Raw genomic sequence first — 19,179 nt, 5'->3', positions numbered from 1 at the left:
GCACAGCTTAAAGACCCTTTAGATAGGAAGGCTGATGCCCTTTTGAAAAAAGCGTGGGAAGCATCCTCCCTAAACATAAAAACAAACATTGCGTCCACTTCTGTAGCTAGAACCCTCTTTTTGTGGCTCTCAGAATTAGAAAACCACCTTATAAATAAAACCCCTAGAGAATCCATCATAGAGTCTATGCCCCTCTTAAAATCCGCTACCGCATTCCTTGCCGATGCATCTGCTGAAGCCTTAAGATTCTCGGCTAAAGAAGCGGCCCTGACTAACTCAGTCCGTAGGTCATTATGGGTAAAACAGTGGGGCGGTGATGTTAAATCAAAGACCATGTTATGTGGAATTCCATTTCAGGGAGAATTCGTATTTGGCAGCGAACTGGATTCTATCCTGGAAAAAGCTGCGGACAGAAAAAAGGGGTTTCCAGTTAACAAACCTTCCCCTAAAAGACCCTCTTTTTCCTTTCGCCCCTCTAGGGAAAATAAAACCCAATATAGAGGAAAGGGAAAGACTGGCAGGTGGAGCTACGCAAAAGGCGGAGCAGGTCGCGGGTACCTCTTTTTTTTTTTTATATAATTGTATTTTTATTGTCATTTTTTCAAATAAATTTAACAACAAAGCTAATATGTACATATTTTACAATAAAGTATTTCAAATAACAATACAACCGAAAGACAAATTTTGTTTCAATATACATCAACAGCCTATATCATCCATTTGTGTATCAGGACACTAGGCCTGACCACACAGTGTTTCCTTGTGTTTACACACTTGCCCAGTATGGCATCGGTCTTACGCCTAATCGGTTGAGGTGGTTTTGGGGGAGAGGGGGAGAGGGGGGTATCAACAAAAGACAGTCATACAAACTCCCCACGACGACAGGTAACATTTGGGTGAAAACAAAAGGGGAGGACCACATCACTCTTCATCTCCCGCTCGCTCCTCCAACCAGTATCGGTCCCACCGTTCCCAGGTCTTGTCAAATAGTGGGATACGATTGTTCAAAGAGGCAGTCAGATACTCCATACTACGTGTTTCCCTCACCCTGGAGAGGAGGTCCATTCGGGAAGGGGGGGCCTGTCTTTTCCAGAATTGCGCTATCAAGCACCTTGCCGCTGTAAGTATGTGCAGACTCAATTTCGTAACCGTCTTAGCCATGGGTTTGGGGGAAACGTTCAGCAAGTAGTACAGTGGGGAGAGTGGAATGTCTACTGCTACAACCTCCCCGAGGAGAGACTTGACCTCCTGCCAAAAGGGCTGCAACAATGGGCATGTCCAATAGATGTGCTGAAGAGAGCCCCCAGTCGAGCCACATCGCCAGCATGTGTCCGGTGTATCTGGAAAGAGCCTGTGTAGCACGGATGGGGTATGATACCATTGCAACATCAATTTGTACTGATTCTCCTTGTGTGTAGCACACAAGGAGGTCTTAGCTGCTCTGTTCCAGATTAGTTGCCATGTATCCTGAGAAATTGGGCTCCCCACTATGCTCTCCCATTTGGCCATGTATGGGTGTGTAATAGGTTCATCTGAGTTCGGGTGTAGTATGATCATATAAATGTCGGATATGAGACCCGAAGTGTGGGTGGCGGTTTTGCAGATGTGTTCAAATGTAGTGGGTGCCGAAACCGTTTCAGTGCTGTTCAAAGCCTGTAGAAGGTGCCTAATTCGTATGTAATGAAAATTTGCAGCTTGCGGGAGATGGAATTTATCCTGCAATGCCGCAAAGGGCAAAATCTTCCTGTCTCGATAGCCCACAATGTCTGCAAACCTAAACAACCCCTTCTCGTGCCAAGGTTTAGTTTCCTGCCCGACTCCTGCCAGCTGCATAAGGGGGGTGTGTAAGAAAGATTGCATGGGAGAGCATTTCGAAACCAATGGGAACCTAGCCAGACAAGCTCTCCACAGTTTAATCGTGAAGGAAATGGGGCCTAGTTGGGAGTCAGGCAGCGCAGGTGCTTCTTTAGGCCAGAGGTAAGAATTGGGATGGAAAGGGGCCAACCACAGTTTCTCTATCTCCATCCATTTGGAGAATGCCAGCAAAGTGGACCATGCTGGAATGCGCCGCAGATGTGTTGCCCAGTAGTATCTGGTGATATCCGGTACCGACAGGCCCCCCTTAGACTTGTGAGCGACTAGGACAGTCCTGGAGATTCTATGTCTTTTTTTTGCCCAGATAAAGTGCACTATGGATGCTTGCAGGGCCCTCAGGACGCCCAGCGGGACAGGGACTGGCAGGGTTTCAAAGAGATAAAGCAGCTTGGGTAGGATGGTCATTTTGACCGCCGCTATCCTGCCAAAAAGGGAGAGGGGGAGGCAATTCCAATTGTCGAGCAGAGTCCTTATTTCCCGAAAACTACTGGGGAAGTTCTGCGCATAAAGCGTATTGTACGAGGGGGTCAGTAGTATCCCCAGATACTTTATCGCATCTGCTTTCCAGTTATATCTAAACGCGGCCTTCAGTTGGTCTACCAGGGGTTGGTCAAGGTTAAGGGGCAAGGCCTCCGTTTTTGAAGTATTTACTTTATAACCAGAAAGGCGGCCATACTGCTGCAACCGTGCCTGTAAGTTGGGTAGAGAGATTAAAGGTTGAGTTATCGTTAGTAGGATATCATCCGCAAATAAAGACAGTTTAAATTCCTTGTCTCTGACCATAATACCATGGATATTAGGGTCTTGTCGGATGATGGATGCCAAAGGCTCAATACACAGTATGAACAGGAGAGGAGAAAGTGGACAACCCTGTCGGGTGCCGTTCCTTATCTGCAGAGGTGGGGAGGACGCATGTGGAAGCTTAATTTCAGCTGTGGGGTTTGAATATAGTCCCCTCAAGGCCTGCAGGAAGGGACCCCTTAATCCCACGTGCTCAAGTACTTGGAACATAAAGGGCCAACTAAGGCGATCAAACGCCTTCTCAGCGTCTAAGCTAAGGATCAGGGCTTGGTCTTTTTGTTTATTAACCACATCTATGAGGTCGATTGTTCTCCTCGTGTTGTCACCACCCTGTCGTCCCGGTACAAAGCCTACCTGATCTTTGTGGATTACTTGAGGGATCCACTGTATCAGACGATTGGCCAGCAGTTTTGTAAAAATTTTTAAATCTGCGTTCAGTAATGCAATTGGCCTATAATTGGCACAATCAGTTGCATCTTTCCCGGGTTTGGGAATAAGAGTAATGTAAGAATGAGTAAAGGTTGTAGGCATAGGTGCACCTTGCAGGAACGCATTAAACACCTTCGTCATACGTGGCAACAACACAGGGGAGAAGGTTTGATAATAAAGATACGTAAGTCCATCTGGACCCGGGGATTTTCCATTGGGCATTCCCTTAATGACCTCCTCAATCTCTTCCGATGTGAACTCTGAACCGAGTGTCTCTATAGCCTCCGAGGGGATACCCGGAATGGAGCAAGAATCCAAAAAATCTACTAGTGATTTTTTCCTAAGGGTCTCGTCCAGGGGCAGGGTATTTGGCAGGGAGTATAATTTTGAATAAAAGTCTTGGAAGCAAGAGGCGATCGCTCTTGGGTCGTGTAGTAAATTCCCCCCAGAATCCCGTATAATATGGGGGGTCTGGTGTTCCCTCTTCTCCCTTAGTTGTTTTGCCAGCAGAGAGTGGTGTTTGTTTGCTTGCTCGTAGTATCTTTGTCTAGTGAACACCAACAATTTCTCTACTGCTTGCGTCTGGACCTCTCGCAACTGTTCCCTAACCTCAATTAGCTGTTGGAGTCTCCTCCTAGTCGGATTAGCTAACAAGGCTGCCTCCTGTTTGGCTATCTGTTTTCTTAACTCCTTTTCTAGATGGGCCCTATTTCTTTTTAGTCTAGCTCCCTGTTCTATACAATGACCACGGAAAACCGCTTTGTGTGCCTCCCACATCATAGGGACAGAAGGGATGGAATCCTCATTAAACTGGAAATATTCCCTCAATGCTCCAGTCAATTCCTCCTGGATCAGGGGTTTTTTAAGAAGGGATTCATTGAGGCGCCAGTGACATACCCTAGTTGTAGATAGGCCTTCATTAAGTCGTAAAAAAACTGGTGCGTGATCTGACCACGATATGTCTCCCACCTCTGCAGTATGCATCATTCGCAGGAATTGTATATCTCCAAACCAGTAGTCTATACGGGTATGGGTGCCATGTGGGGCAGAGTAAAAGGTAAAAGAACGGTCTCCTGGGTTGCCCACTCTCCATAAGTCAAACAGAGCAAATCTCCTGATGACTCTGCGAAAAGCCGCTGAGGCAGTGCTTTGCGATCTATTGGCGGGACAGGGGTTGACTGCCAGCCGGTCCATGTTTTCTGAGAAAATAACGTTAAAGTCCCCTCCTATCAGTAGAGGTGCCGCTGGGAGTTTAGCTATTTTATTCAGGACTTTGGTGATGAAACGGACCTGCGATGAGTTGGGGGCATATATATTGCATAAGAGCACCGGCGAACCAAACATTTTACCCTGCACAATAATGAAGCGACCCATAGGATCTGATGTCACCATGTCAGGTACTATGGGACATGAGGCTGAAAATAGGATCGCTACTCCCGCTTTTTTATTCTCGGTGGACGCCATATAGGATACCGGGTAAAGATGCTTAGCAAAGTTAAAATTCCCCGTCGTATCATAGTGCGTCTCCTGCAAGAACACTACATCTGCCCTACTTCTCTTAAGCTCGTTGAGTGTAAGTCGGCGCTTCCGGGCCGAGTTCAGCCCTTTTACATTCAGTGTCAAGAGCTGGACCATGATGGATGAGCCAGCCAAAGTTCCCGACCAAGGTGTCCGGTACGCTTCTATGTACTATGCAGTAAAACAGGTCCTAGGGGAGGGGGGGAGTTGTACGAGTTATGTGCGGCTTACACAATAAGACTCTGGTATGAGAGTGGAGGAGAGTACCCGTGTATGTAGGCCTAATATGTCAGTGGGGGGGGGAGAGGACAAGGGGGTTCGACAATGGGGAGACAAAACTTACACACCACAAGACAAACAATTCAAACGAATAAAAAACAAGTCAAAAAGTAATAAGGAGGTAGTAAAAAAAAAAAAAAAACCAAGATAAACTCCTAGTTGTATAACCAAGGGGAGGAAAAACCTCCTGACCCTGGTGTAGGTCTACTCAGCCGGTCTACCCCTAAGTCGGGGGAGTATAGTCGGCTGGTCTGGAATCACCACCTCCCGTATAAACCCTTGGTCAGGGCCAGAGGGTGAGATCCAGCAGGGACCCACCAGTTAGGGGATAACGTGGCAATGGAACCCTTTTGAAGGGGGAAAAAATACGTCAATTATAATATCAAACAAAATTTGAAAATGTAAAAAATACTACTATCTATCCAGAGGTTAACCCCGGTGCCTAAATGCCCATTACTACCTATATAACTAAGGAGGGGATAGATACCCTTAATATATGCAAACATAGGCTAACATAAGCCAACATAGGACCCTCATCAGACCCTCAGATGCAAGAACCACAAAGGATATGTATTCAGCGAGCATTCTCTTCTACTCATAAGAGTCCTGAGACAGGGCTCTGGTTCGTGGTCGTCTTCTCTTTTGTTGCGGTAGGTTCTTGTTCTGCGGTTGGCGCAGTTGGGGGGGGAAACTCCCCCAGTCTTCCAGTCTTGGGGTCGGGATGTTCCAGATGGCGCAGAATTCCTGCAGTTCCTCCATTACTGAAAGCGTTGCCGTTATTCCATCTTTGGTGGCAGACAGGGCAAAAGGGAAGTTCCAGCGATAGGATATGTCGTTCTCGCGCAGGATATCTAATAATGGTCGTAAGATCCGCCTCTTTTGAAGGGTGATCCCCGAAAGATCCTGGTAGAGCTGTATAGTGTCCCCATTGAAGACCCAGTTCTTCTTCTTCCTCGCCGCCAGCATAAGACGTTCCTTTAGTTCAAAGTCGTGCACACAACAAATGATGTCTCTCGGATTCGCCCCCGCCACTTTAGGCCTCAATGCTCTATGAGCTCTGTCAAGCTTCACCTGTGTGTCCGGTTCTCCTAATAATGTTGAGAAGAGAGCTTGTAGCGTGTTCCGGACATCCTCTTTACCCTCCACCTCCGATAGACCCCTCACCCGAATATTGTTGCGTCTGCCTCTGTTGTCGAGATCCTCCAGGTGCCTGGCCATGTCCTGCATTGCGACAGAGTGAGAATGCACGGCATGTTGCGTCTGGGTAATCTGGCGCCTTGAGTCTACTTGTTCAGCTTCTAAGTTATCAATCTTCTGTGCCATACCCTGAATATCACGCCGTATCTCCGAAATTTCAGATTTGAATGCCTCTTTGACTTCGGCAATTAAGGATTTAAAGTCCTCTTTAGTAGGCAAATTCTGGAGGTGAGCGTGCCAGGGTGGTTCTGATGTCGATGGTCTCTTATCTGGCATAGTGTCCCTACTATAGTGCTCAGGTGATGACGCCCACTCTGGAGAAGGTGCAGCATAGCGGGCGAGAGTGGGGGTAGCACCCAACTCGTCCTCCATCCCTTGTGTTCTGGGGACATATGGGAAACCGGGGATGAATTCTCCTGGCTGCGGTAGGTGGGGGGATCTTAGCAGGGGGTCCCCAGGGGGTCTTCTAATCCCATCTTCTTCCCCCCCGCCTGGCAACATCTGGCTGCAGTCGTGATCTGGGGACTGTGCTGGAGGTGAGACAGTACCTTTAGGCTGAGGGGGGTCCCCCCTTCCAGTGTGGCGCTGACATGCGCCCAAATCCCGATGCTGCGGGCTCTCTGCTGTTTTCTGGCGCTGCTGCGCCTCAGGGGATCCGCGCTGCCCTGCTTGCTGGGCGCCAAGATGGCGGCTCGGCGCATTCCGGGAGACTTCCTCGGGCGCGCTGCGGCCCTTATGAGCAGGCGGTGGAGCGGAGGGCGCCGCCACTCCGCGCTTACTTGCCGTCGGTTTCGGAGGCATGCTGGTCGATTCCTCCGGTTGCTGGTCCGTGGCGTGTGCAGTGCCGGACCTCCGCCTGACACGTGGTCCCGCTCCGGAGGTGTCCGCGGCACGCAGAAGGAACCGGGTGAGTGGTGTTTCACCCACTTTTTTCCCTTTCTGGGGTCCTGGTGGCTTCTTTCCCCTTCTGGGGGTCTTTTTATGCCTAGTGGCCAGGGTAGAACCCCTCCTTTGGGGTTAAATCGGCACCGGGGCTTTGGCGCTTTTTTAATGTGCGGCCATCTCGGTCAGGCTCCAGCCACGCCCCCCTCGCGGGTACCTCTTTAACCCTGACCAAAAACAAAAAAGACAATGACTTACAGGTGGGGGGGAGGCTTTCTTATTTTGTAACAAAATGGGAGGAAATTTCTCCGAGTCCTTGGATTCGGCAGATTATAAAATCAGGTTACAGGATAGAATTTCTCCATCCCCCCCCTCAAAACTTCCAGATTTCTCCCAAATTTACCAAGACTCAAAATCTTCAGTTATGGGCCAACATTCAGCAGCTGTGTCACATGAATGTGATTGTCCCAGTACAGAAGTCAGAAGAAGGGAAAGGATTCTACTCCCCTCTATTTTTAGTAAAAAAACCGAACGGCACGTGCCGTTTAATTATAAATCTAAAAAAATTGAACAAATTTATAGTAACCAAACATTTCAAGATGGAGTCAATAAGATCTACAGTACCTCTCATAGGTCAAAATTATTTTCTATGTACAGTGGATCTCAAAGACGCGTACTATCACGTCCCAATTTTCCAAAACCATCAGAAATATCTGAGGTTTGCGGTTCAATCCCCTCAGGGGAAAATCCTTCATTTCCAGTTCAGGGCACTACCGTTTGGAATTTCATCAGCTCCACGCATATTCACCAAGATAATGGTAGAAGTGGTAGCCTACCTGAGAAGGAAAAATATTGTAATAGTACCCTACTTAGACGACCTGCTCTTAGTGGCCAGAACAGAAGTAGAATTAAAAAGTCACCTACAGACATCTCTACTTCTCCTTCAGGATTTAGGCTGGGTAATAAACCAGGAGAAATCCAATTTCTCTCCAGAAAAAACAAAGATATTTCTAGGGGTAGTACTGGACTCAATGAAACAGAGTTCCTTCTTGCCACAAGAGAAGTGCAAAAAATTAAAACAATCTGTAAGTCTCTTTCAGGAGAAAATCTTTTGCAGCATCCGAGCAGCTCTAAGTCTACTGGGACTCCTGACCTCCTGTATCCAGTGCGTGGCCTGGGCACAAAGTCATACGAGAATCATGCAGGCCTGGACGATCCGGATCTGGGACAAAAATCCACTACATCTAGATCACAAGGTAAAAATCCCTTATCTAGTAAAACACTCGTTAAATTGGTGGAAAAATCCCCAAAATTTAAGAAAGGGGGTCTGGTGGAATCCCTCCCCGGTTCTCACAATACAGACAGACGCAAGCCTGCAAGGTTGGGGGGCAGTTCTCCCAGACCTACATCTTCAAGGACAGTGGGACAATCAATCCCGATCCATGTCCTCAAACTTCAGAGAGCTGAAAGCGGTCTTAGAAACGCTAAAAGCTGCACACAAATCTATAGAAGGTCAACATATCAAAATCTTCTCCGACAATACGACTACGGTCGCTTACCTACACAGACAAGGGGGAACGAAATCAAAGAGCCTGACGAATCTATGTTGCCAAATTTTCAAATGGGCAGAATCTCACCTCCTCTCCCTCTCAGCAATCCACTTAAAAGGGATAGAGAATACAGAAGCAGATTTTTTGAGCAGAGTCACACTGGACTCAAACGAATGGTCTCTACATCCAGAAACCTTTTTGGAGATTTGCCACCTGTGGGGAACTCCAACTCTGGATCTGTTTGCCACCTTCCAAAACAAAAAGTCGACCCTATTTTTCTCTCTGGATCCCAGGGGCTCTCCATCAGGCCTAGATGCCCTCAGCCAGTCATGGGGAACAGGTCTAGTCTATGCCTTTCCCCCTATATCTTTGATTCCAAAAGTGCTGCAGAAACTGAGATCCGAAAAGATTTTTCTAATACTCATTGCTCCATTTTGGCCGAAAAGAAGCTGGTTCCCGGCTGTTCAAAGACTGTCAATAGACAATCCATATCATCTTCCCTACCGTCAGGACCTTCTCACACAGGGGCCATTATATCATCAAAACCTAAAACAATTAAATTTGACAGCCTGGATCCTGAGAGGTCGCTCTTAACAGCCAGAGGACTCTCTAGTGAAGTTATCAGCACCATAAAAGCAAGCAGGAAACCAGTAACAAATGCCATCTATCAAAAGATCTGGAAGAAATTCTGCTCCTGGTGCGGAGACCGTCCTCCCTCTCTGGGAACCCCAAACCTAGCTCAAGTGTTAGACTTCCTACAGTCAGGGTTTTCCTTGGGTCTTAGGCCAAGCACACTTAAGGTCCAGATTTCTGCACTTAGTGTTTTTCTTGATTTTCCCCTGGCCAACCATCAGTGGGTCAAAAGATTTATCAAGGGGTGTTCCCGTATTAGACCTTACATTAAAAACCAAACTCCCCCTTGGGATCTTTCCTTGGTGTTAGACCATCTTACAGGGCCTTCCTTTGAACCTCTAGAGGCAAAAAACATAAAAAGCCTTACACTAAAAACAGCCTTTCTTATAGCCATCACTACAGCTCGTAGATTAGGAGAAATTCAGGCCCTTTCATGTAAAGATCCCTTCTTAAGAGTCCTAGAGGATAGAATAGTCCTTAAACTAGATCCCTTATTTCTCCCAAAAGTGGTATCTAACTTCCATCGCAAACAAGAAATTATTCTTCCCTCTTTCTATCCTAACCCTAAAACAGACGGTGAAAAGAAATGGCAGACCTTAGATGTTAGGAGGACTGTGCTTCTGTATCTAGAAGCTACACAAAGTTGGAGGAAAGATTCTAACCTATTAATAAATTTTGGGGGTAAAAACAAAGGCTTTAAAGCCTCTAAAGCAACACTAGCCAGGTGGATTAAATCTACCATCATACTTTGTTATAAATCAGCCAACACTTCCCTACCAGAAGGTATTAAAGCTCATTCTACTAGAGCCATAGCAACTTCATGGGCAGAAAAAAGAGGCGCATCCTTAGACCAGATCTGCCGCGCAGCCACGTGGTCAAGCTCCTCAACATTCGCAAAGCACTACCGCCTGGACATTGCCTCTCAGAGCGATCTGTTGTTTGGCAGAAAGATCCTCCAGGCAGTGGTCCCTCCCAAATAATGGGTAATCTGGTAAGTCTCCAGGTGGGGGCCGTCATGGGAACGTGGTGGAAAAGATGGAATTAGTCTTACCGGTAATTCGGTTTCCACTAGTGACCATGACGGCCCCCCATTATTTCCCTCCCTTCCTTCCTTCTTGGTAACGGGTCCAAAGGTGTATGCACTTACATCCTTCCAGGTGGTACTTTGGTAGACACTGGTGTGGGGTGCTAGGGAGGAGCCTTTTAAACTTTTGTGACTTCCTGTCCCTACAGGATATAAGGAGCAACCTCCAGGTGGGGGCCGTCATGGTCACTAGTGGAAACCGAATTACCGGTAAGACTAATTCCATCTTTTTTTTAAGACTCGTGTATAAGCCCAGGGTATGTTTTTTCGACACATTTTTTTTTTTGTGCTGAAAAACTCTAAGTTTCTTTTTAAATTTTAAAAATAAAATTTGGGTCTGGCACTGCCAATCCCCCTACTGTTGAATAGGGGTCCACTATGCCAAAGCAGGGAAATTTAACATCACTATGGAGTAGCCCTTGCTGAGAGTGATGGGGAACATGTGGCTGGACTGAATAAGAAATTTTATCTCTCCTATATTACAGAGCTAATTATTTCTTGTAATGTTTTAACAATGTTTTTTTTTGTAATAATATCCAAGACTTCCCCTTTAATGAATACAGAATTTTTCCACATACCACTGACCATTGGTCTTTTATGAAGAACTGTTTTCTAATATTCATATAAATTGTATAATAATACATGATATATATTATTTATTTATTTTTTCCATTTTCTTTCCTCAGATACAAATTTTGTGCTCGCCAGCTATAAAACGGAGCAGTGCACTAAACCTCCCAGACTCTGTCGCCAAGGATATGCCTGCCCTCACTACCACAATAGCCGGGACAGGAGACGCAACCCAAGGAAATTCAAATACAGGTAACTACATGGTACTGGGTTGTGTGGCTATGTTTGATTCAGTGTTGTTCACTTTATTGCTTCATTTGCACTTTGGTTTGTGGATGGTAAATTAGAGACACTTACTCTTAGATCCAGGCACCGGGACTGTGGTAATCTCCTTATATTTGTTATCCATAGAATCAACTTTTATGTTCATGAGCTAGATGTGATCTGGGGTGTTACCTGTGCCTCTGTGCTTGAGCTTCACAGGCAGATACACTGTTTCATCCTACTACCTGTTCCCTCAGCACTTCCTCCGTCCCCTTCCTGCTGTATTCTCATGGCACCAGCACATAATGTGAGGGGGAAGTGAACCTGCACAGTAACGGCCTGTGAGTATACACCACGGAGGGTCTCCAACACTCCTGGGGCCCTTAAAGGAAACCTACCACTTGTAGTGGCAGGTTTCCGATGGCAATACCGGGCACCAGCTCAGGGTGAGCTGGTGCCGGAGCTTATTTTAGTTAGTGTTTTAAACCGCGGTATCGCGGTTTAAAACACTTTTTAAACTTTATAGCCGGCGCAGGCAGGTACGCGCTCGGTGCTTACCGTGCACGCGGCTACATAGGAAGTGAATGAGAGCCGCGCGCATGGTAAGCGCCGAGCGCGTGCCTGCATGCGCCGGCTATACAGTTTAAAAAGTGTTTTAAACCGCGATACCGCGGTTTAAAACACTAACTAAAATACTGGTAAGCTCCGGCACCAGCTCACGCTGAGCTGGTGCTCGGTATTGCCATCAGAAACCTGCCACTTCAAGTGGTAGGTTTCCTTTAAGGCTCATTAGCATTTTTTTTTAAAAAATTGATTTTAGAAGGAAGGAGGCCATGGATAAGAAATATAAAAAAGATAACCACAGTCACGGTGCCTGGTTTATTGTGCTGGATATTGATAGTAGATTTCCTTAACTCCCCATTATTCATTAGAACTGTTCTTTTACAGATCCACTCCGTGCCCAAGTGTGAAACATGGGGACGAGTGGGGAGAGCCTTCAAAGTGTGAAAGTGGGGATAGCTGTCAGTACTGCCATTCCCGCACTGAACAACAGTTCCATCCAGAGGTAAGGAAAGAAATAAGAAACTTCATAAACATAGGGGTCGTTGTGTGCACCCATGACCACCCACACATAGTGTTTTCCATAGAAGATCATGGAGTGGTGGTCATACCCCCTATCTTTCCATACACACTGGGGCAGTGATAAGACCTGGATGGGTACGTACCCAAAAAAATTAGTCTAATGCATATTCTCCATCTGGAATTGCAGGCGGTGTAGATACATTTCCACAACTAAATTTTTTTAAACATTTTTAACCTTTTGTATATGCACTAATATTTCACCGCAAAATCCATGTATGTAACCACTCATGTCATCCAGGGAAATGCACAAATACATTTTCCAGGATGGGATGAGTTTCTTGCTTTTAGAGATAAACGCCCCTATCTGTGAACGTCATCGACGATGGACAGAGGTGGCAATAAAGAAACAAAAAAAGGGGGGATGGTTTGGCCCATTTCATCTTCTGTGAAGTAGAGGATGACTTTCTTCTGTCTCTGAGGAGGTGGGGGAAGTGGTACAGTCTATTAAACTCTCCTGTAGGAGAGGCTGGGCTAGTCCGCTTTCTCGTAGTCTTTCTGGCTGTCCTAGTCTCTGAGTTCTGAGAACTGTGTGGGTTCCTTGAAATGGACCATAAAGCACCGCGTGGTGCGTCATAGTGTTCCTGGGCACAGAGGCTTGGAAATCCTGCTCCAAGGCATCCACCAAGCGCCAAGTAAAAGGGCACTCCCAAGTTGGGTGCAAGGGTGTTTCCACCCTCTGAGGGCATTTACAACAGAAGCATGTCTTGCTAAGTTTCTGGACGTACATGAAGGCCCTGAGGGGCAACAACCCCCTGCTTGCCATCTTCGATACGTGCTTGTGCTTGTTGGAAAGTCGTTCCCATGATACTTTGGTCCAAGTCTCTGCAAGGTCAGGGGTGACCCCTGTAGGCTGTTCTCCGACAATGTCCTTAGCTCTGAGTTTTTAAAATGTCTTGGGCTTCCACAAGTCCAGTTTAAGTCCCTCCAGAGGATAATCCATAACAAAGTCCACAATCCTGGCATAGGACCAAGCACCCCCTAGTTGGGAGGGAAGGAGCTGTGCCACCCCCAGCTTCCCCTAGAGAGGCAGGAGGAAGTAGTGGCAGTGCTCAGAGTTCAGCGTATAGTCACAAACAGTCCGCTTCACTGTCCATTTTGCCCCAGATAAACTGGAAATTGGTTCTGGTAATGTCCATGCACACGTTGGCCATGGTCAGCCACGTGTGCACAATGTGCTGTTTCGATGAGATGGAGTCTTTCCATTATAGTGTAGGGGAAGGTTTATCGGAGTGAGAGACTATTGACTAGGGTAGTAAAATCTCTTACGGAAACCTTGCCATTGATTTATAGCCATTGATATACCACATCATGTCATTGGGCTTCTTGGAAGTCATGAAGCCTAACAAGGTAGGGGTTTGCCTTACAAGGAAGCAAAAAGAGGTGTTGTCTTCCTTATCCCATCTGGGAAAACTTATTTGCATATTTCCCAGAATCCCCTAGTGGAGCATCAATTCCTAGAAGTCTCTACCTGCCTGCAAGGTGAGCTCTTACTCCCTGACCCTTCACATTATCTATGCGTGGATCTCGCTGCAGATTTTTGCTTTGGAATCGCAGGAAAATGTAAATGGGAAAATTGGAATTGGCAACAAAATATATTTTTGATTTTGGCAAATAAAGAATTGACTTTAGTCTTTGTCTTCCTCTTAGATCTACAAATCTACAAAGTGCAATGATGTGAGGCAAACCGGTTACTGTCCGAGAGGTCCCTTCTGTGCGTTTGCACACGTTGAAAGTGAGTACAATCCTCAATCGTCACAAGATGTTATGAGCGTCTTGTGTTGGGTTTCAGCCAACTTGTAGGCATCCCCTCTGCGGAGGAGGCCATGAATGTCATGATGCAGCCGAGCTGTCATATAAAACAAGCTCCGTCTCTTTGTTCTTCAGACAGTATCGGCCTCTCCGGTGACTGGAACACTGCTATGTGCTGTACTAATAGCCTCCTGAACCACAGCGAACAAACCACAAATGTAAGTATCAATGGCTTTAGTTAGCGACTTGTTAATTCAAATCTTCTCGCTGACTTTGTGGCTTTCCGCAGGACACCATCACATGCACTTCACTTAATAGATGAAGTATTAGGATGTGTAAGGACAATCCTTGTCATGGGAATCTGCCCGGAGTAATGCAGGCATCAGTGTGACACCGGTGACTATTTTTGGTCCAGGCTTCTGTGTTGTATTTCTCTCGCAGAGCGACGTCCTGAGACACCCGCTTGACCTGAGTTATTTCATTTCACTTTTTTTCTTAGGAATCCTACAAATGAACTACAATTTTTTTTTTCAATAAAATTTTTAATCCCTTTAGGGTTTTCAGGATGTGCTGATGGCTCGATCTATTCAGATCTGCAATAACCGCTTCCTTTTTAATGCAGCTACATCGGTCTGATTTGGTTTTTCCTTTCTAAACCATATGTTATCATTGTAATTTAATTTGAAACCTTTATTTTGGGGGGACGGGGGGAAATATGGGGAAGTTTTATAAAAGGTATGAGCACTAGTCGTCCTACATATTCCAGCCGGGCAGTAAGGGACTAGGCAGATGTTTTGCGACCTTCAACTCAGGTCAGTTTGATAGAAAAGTGCCTATAAATATAGCTTGGCTCATTGACAAGTCTATCGATGGACAGCCCCTTTCATCCAAAGCACACTTCCAACAAGAGCTACCTCATCAGAGCCTTTTTTTTTTTTTTGGAGGACAAAGGCTGTGTAGTGCCTCCTTTGTGGATGTCGCAGGAAGTCCTGCTGTTGTCGGGACACATGGCCTTTAGCCTGGGTCGGCTCCAGGTTTCGGTAGACCCCTGGGTGACAGAACCTCACTTGGCCCCTTTGCAGTGAACTCACGTGGTGGCATTATAAACTCAGAAACTAAAACAGTCTCCTGTTCCCTAGTTTATCATAGAAAACAGCCCCCTCATGGTGATTTTATAGAAGCCCCCCTCATCATCTATGGGTTCATTAGATAAAGCCCCCTCACCCCATGGATTCTTTATGTACAGCCTTATGTGCGCCCCCCCCCCCCTTCCCAGCAGCTCTAGGCCCGGCACTTGCCCAGGTATGCCCAGTGCTGGCACCAGTCCTGCCTTAAGCCGCTATGGACTAAAGAGTAGGTTTACCAGGGTGTGTTCAAGGTGGGCGACCAATATTTGGATATGGCTCTTACCCTGCTAAGATTTGCTTGCATGTTTTCTTATGTGGTTTATTGAAGATATTTGATTAGTATTCCTTTTGGATGCTTTTTAAATACTTTTATTATATCACTAGAGATTGTATGGGCCAAGTATCGCAACCAAAATTCAAGCCCCGCACATACATAAAGGTTATTAACATGCACAAAAAGATGTGCGTATGAAACATTTATGTCCACTTCTAAAATGTGTTCAAAGTGCCACCCATTGTGTTGGATCGTCAATGCAACCCTCTTCTTTATAAGTGGTCATAAACGTGTAAATAACTAACAAATGTCATGTTTTAACCAAGCACACCATTGTTTTTCTTGACGTGTTACATCCAAAATGTCCGACTTCAGAATGGCCACCATGGTCAACGCCCATCTTAAAGTTTCCCCACTCCCATATGCTAATGTGTAGCAAACAGGAAGTTGACCGTTCCCATTTTATTTAGGTGTATCCATATAAATGTAATAGGGTTCTGGCTCTTCTTCATCTAGTTGGCCTGTAACATCTATTAGTGGTAATTGTATTTCATTCTATATTTGTGATGATCGATGTATTGTTTGATACAGTCGCCATCGATACTTATTGTTGGCTTATTAGGGTGGTCTTTTGCCCGGCTGTGTATTTTTTGTTTATATACAGGCGGTCCCCTACTTAAGGACACCCGACTCACAGACAACCCAAAGTTATAGACGGACCCCTCTGCCCACTGTGACCTCTGGTGAAGCTCTCTGGATGTTACTATAGTCCTAGAATGCAATGATCAGCTGTAAGGTGTCTAATTAAGCTTTATTGATAATCCTTGATCCTATTGCAGCAAAAATTGTCACTGGGGCCAATTTTTTTTTTTTTTTTTTTGTCGATCTACAATTATAAAATATACAGTTTCGACTCGCATACAAATTCAACTTAAGAACAAACCTCCGGCCCCTGCTTGAACGTAACCCGGGGACTGCCTGTATAGCTCAATGGATGGTTGTCATCTGCAAATTAGTATTATAATTAGGGAATGTTTCTTAGTTACTTTTACCTATATGGACCTAGGATCTTGTGAGTGAGGTTTGTATTTTCCCCCTTTATATGGCGTTTTTAAATTTTTTTAAATTTTGTTTAATAAAGTAATATCTTTTTTAATATGCACATGTTCTTTTTGTATGTGTTGATCACTAGAGATATTGCTACCTTTATAACATCTCCTCCTCTCTAGAGAATGGGAGGTTCTTCTGCAGACCCGGTCTATTTTGGAAGCCATTAAAAGGGGAAGATGATAGTGGTGTGTGTCTGTGCACCCATGATATCTATATACCCAGTGTCAGACTGGATTCCCTTATGCCCACCAGAGAAAATCTATTTGGGGCCCGCTCATTATCCCCCATGAAATATACTCTAGCAGCCTCCAAATTGTGGTGTTTTTTGATGGACCTCTGGGGTTAGCTTGAGCCAGGGCCCACCGGAGAATACTCTGGTGGACCAGTCCGACACTGTATATGACGCCTTCTCTAGGTAACAACCGATGTGAGATATTTGTCATTACCGCTCAATTCTGCTAAATTTCCCGCTCTCCTTGCATCACTACTTCCATGTTCTCCAGGAGGGATGTCCAGTGGATGCACTTGCCAATTACTGATCTGCAAAGTCTTTATGCTAAACTTGTCTCTCTAGTCACCGCCTCCGTTTCTCATTGATTCCAATGCTATCCTTATAGCCACTGTCAGTGGATGACCTCCGATCATTCACTGTATATAATAGAGCTGTCTGTAGCCACATGGAGTAATGTTTCTTTACTTAACCACAACTAAGAATGGAGAAGTAATAGAAAATGAACGTACTTGACACACTTTGGTATCTCTGGCTCATCGGTCACTTAAATAGGTTTTTTTTTCTTCTCTAGAACGAGAAGACCAGGTACGTGTACAAATTTGGGATTCAATTATTTAATCTTTTTTTTTTTTTTTTTTTTTTTTTTTAAATGATATCTCCTGCAGTCCATGAATGCAGTACACGTGTGCATGCTCCATTACCGCTTCATTTACTCAGGACTATACACGTGATACATTGTAGACTAGCTATGGTAACACTTCAGTAACCTCCACCTAGCCAGCAGTTAGCCCCTGTCCAGTAGATAACAGATAACTTTTTGTTTAAAGGAAATCTACCATCAAAATCAGTCAAAATAAACCAGGGACATTACTCATAGATCCAGGCGCCGTGACTGTGATGAACTTCTTATATTTGTTATCCATGGCCTCCTTCCTTCTAATATGATCTTTTATAATTAAACTAATGAGCCAAAAAGTATATATGCAATGCTACCAGAGCCTCTCCGTAGCTTCACAGACTGTTACAGTGTGCAGGAGTATGTTTCGCCTTCCCTTCTCTCCCCTCTTTGCCTGCTTTAATTTCATGGCATGATGGCACACAGTGGGAGAGGAGGGGGGGGGGGGATGCTCTTGCATGGTGTAACAGCCGGTTGATTTTAGAAGGAAGGAGGCCATGGATAACAAATATAAGATTGCCACAGTCCCGGTGCCTGGATCTATGAGTAAGTGTCCCTGTGATGGGGCCTAACTTGCTGATCAGTGGGGGTCTCAGTGCTGAGGACTACACAGATCACGAAAGCGAGAGGTCCATTGGACCCCTCGTCACTCTGTCAGACTAATGGAGCAGACGGCCGCGCATGACCATTCTGCTCCATTAATCTCTATGGAGCTGACGGAGATCACAGAGACCCCCAATGGATACGGCCTAACTTTTGTTCTTGGGAAAACCCCTTTAAGCGCGGATTTTACACAGGCATGGGAGTCGGTCAAAGTAAAAGGAGGCTTCTATCTGCACGGCCATGCCAAGAACTATTCTAAGGCTTTACTATTGCCTCCCTGTAAGGCATTCCAGCCTATGAGGCCGATGTGCAGAAGCCTGATATTCAGGAGGACTTGTTTTAAGATGAGAATGACCATGTCCATGACTGTCTCATACACATAGATGTGGTTTCCACGGCTCAGTGTGTGAGCGGACTGCACAGTCATAGAGAAGATCCTGTTCTCGTCCTGTTTTCTTCTGCCCCTCTGCCTGGGAGTGCACATGTTCATGTTCAGATGGTACAAATGCTCCCCTGTCAGTTGATTCATAAAGTTTCAAATTTCCAAAATTCCCCAAAAAATGTATTCATCAACCACAAACCATTTACAGCTCTAAAGAATGTTGAGTATTCAGTGTCCAGTATAGTAGTTACCAGGCCTTCGCCAATGTTAAAGGGAAACTGTCGTCAGGATCTGACAATATAAACTGATGACAGGTTCCAAAAGCCTAACAGGGAGTCACAGGGCGCCAACTTCAACGGATCAAGTCCCCGTCTCCTCGAGCCATCCTCCCTCCTCCTCCCTCCTCCATTCTTCTCTCCTCCTCCCTCCCCCCTGCCTACAGGAGCAAGTAAATCTTGTGTAGTCCGTTCCTTCTGTCCGTCATGCGCATGGAGCAGTGAAGACAGGTCACCACAGCACTACTCACGCTGTATATGAATCGCGCATCTGATTGGACGTGTCTTCATGAAGCTCGCTATCGAAGTTTAAGAGCACTGCTCACGCTTTGTCATGGGAGGATTCGGGTAGACTATTCATGAAGGATATATATATATATTATATAATATATATTTTTTATTAAATATTCTCCTTTTTGATACATATATTTACTTTTATTCTTACTGAATTCTTCTTTTTAATTAATTTTTTTTTTCCCCCTCGTATGTTATGTTACGGTAATGAGATTAAACCGCTATAGGCATT

At 45.5% G+C, this 19,179-nt stretch overlaps 1 protein-coding gene across 1 annotated transcript in view; it reads left to right on the top strand.

The window, feature by feature from the left end:
• The window catches only part of UNKL (unk like zinc finger), a 53,662-nt gene that overhangs the window by 20,901 nt on the left and 13,582 nt on the right, over nucleotides 1-19,179 (top strand). The window contains exons 5-8 of the mRNA XM_072120409.1: nucleotides 10,935-11,070; nucleotides 12,031-12,148; nucleotides 13,873-13,957; nucleotides 14,110-14,192. Of these exons, the coding sequence (XP_071976510.1) occupies nucleotides 10,935-11,070; nucleotides 12,031-12,148; nucleotides 13,873-13,957; nucleotides 14,110-14,192 (422 nt within the window). The remainder of the gene's footprint in view (nucleotides 1-10,934; nucleotides 11,071-12,030; nucleotides 12,149-13,872; nucleotides 13,958-14,109; nucleotides 14,193-19,179) is intronic.

Source organism: Engystomops pustulosus, chromosome 8 (genome assembly GCF_040894005.1).
Source record: "Engystomops pustulosus chromosome 8, aEngPut4.maternal, whole genome shotgun sequence".
Classification (NCBI taxonomy): domain Eukaryota; kingdom Metazoa; phylum Chordata; class Amphibia; order Anura; family Leptodactylidae; genus Engystomops; species Engystomops pustulosus.
This window is presented reverse-complemented; position numbering and strand designations above follow the sequence as displayed.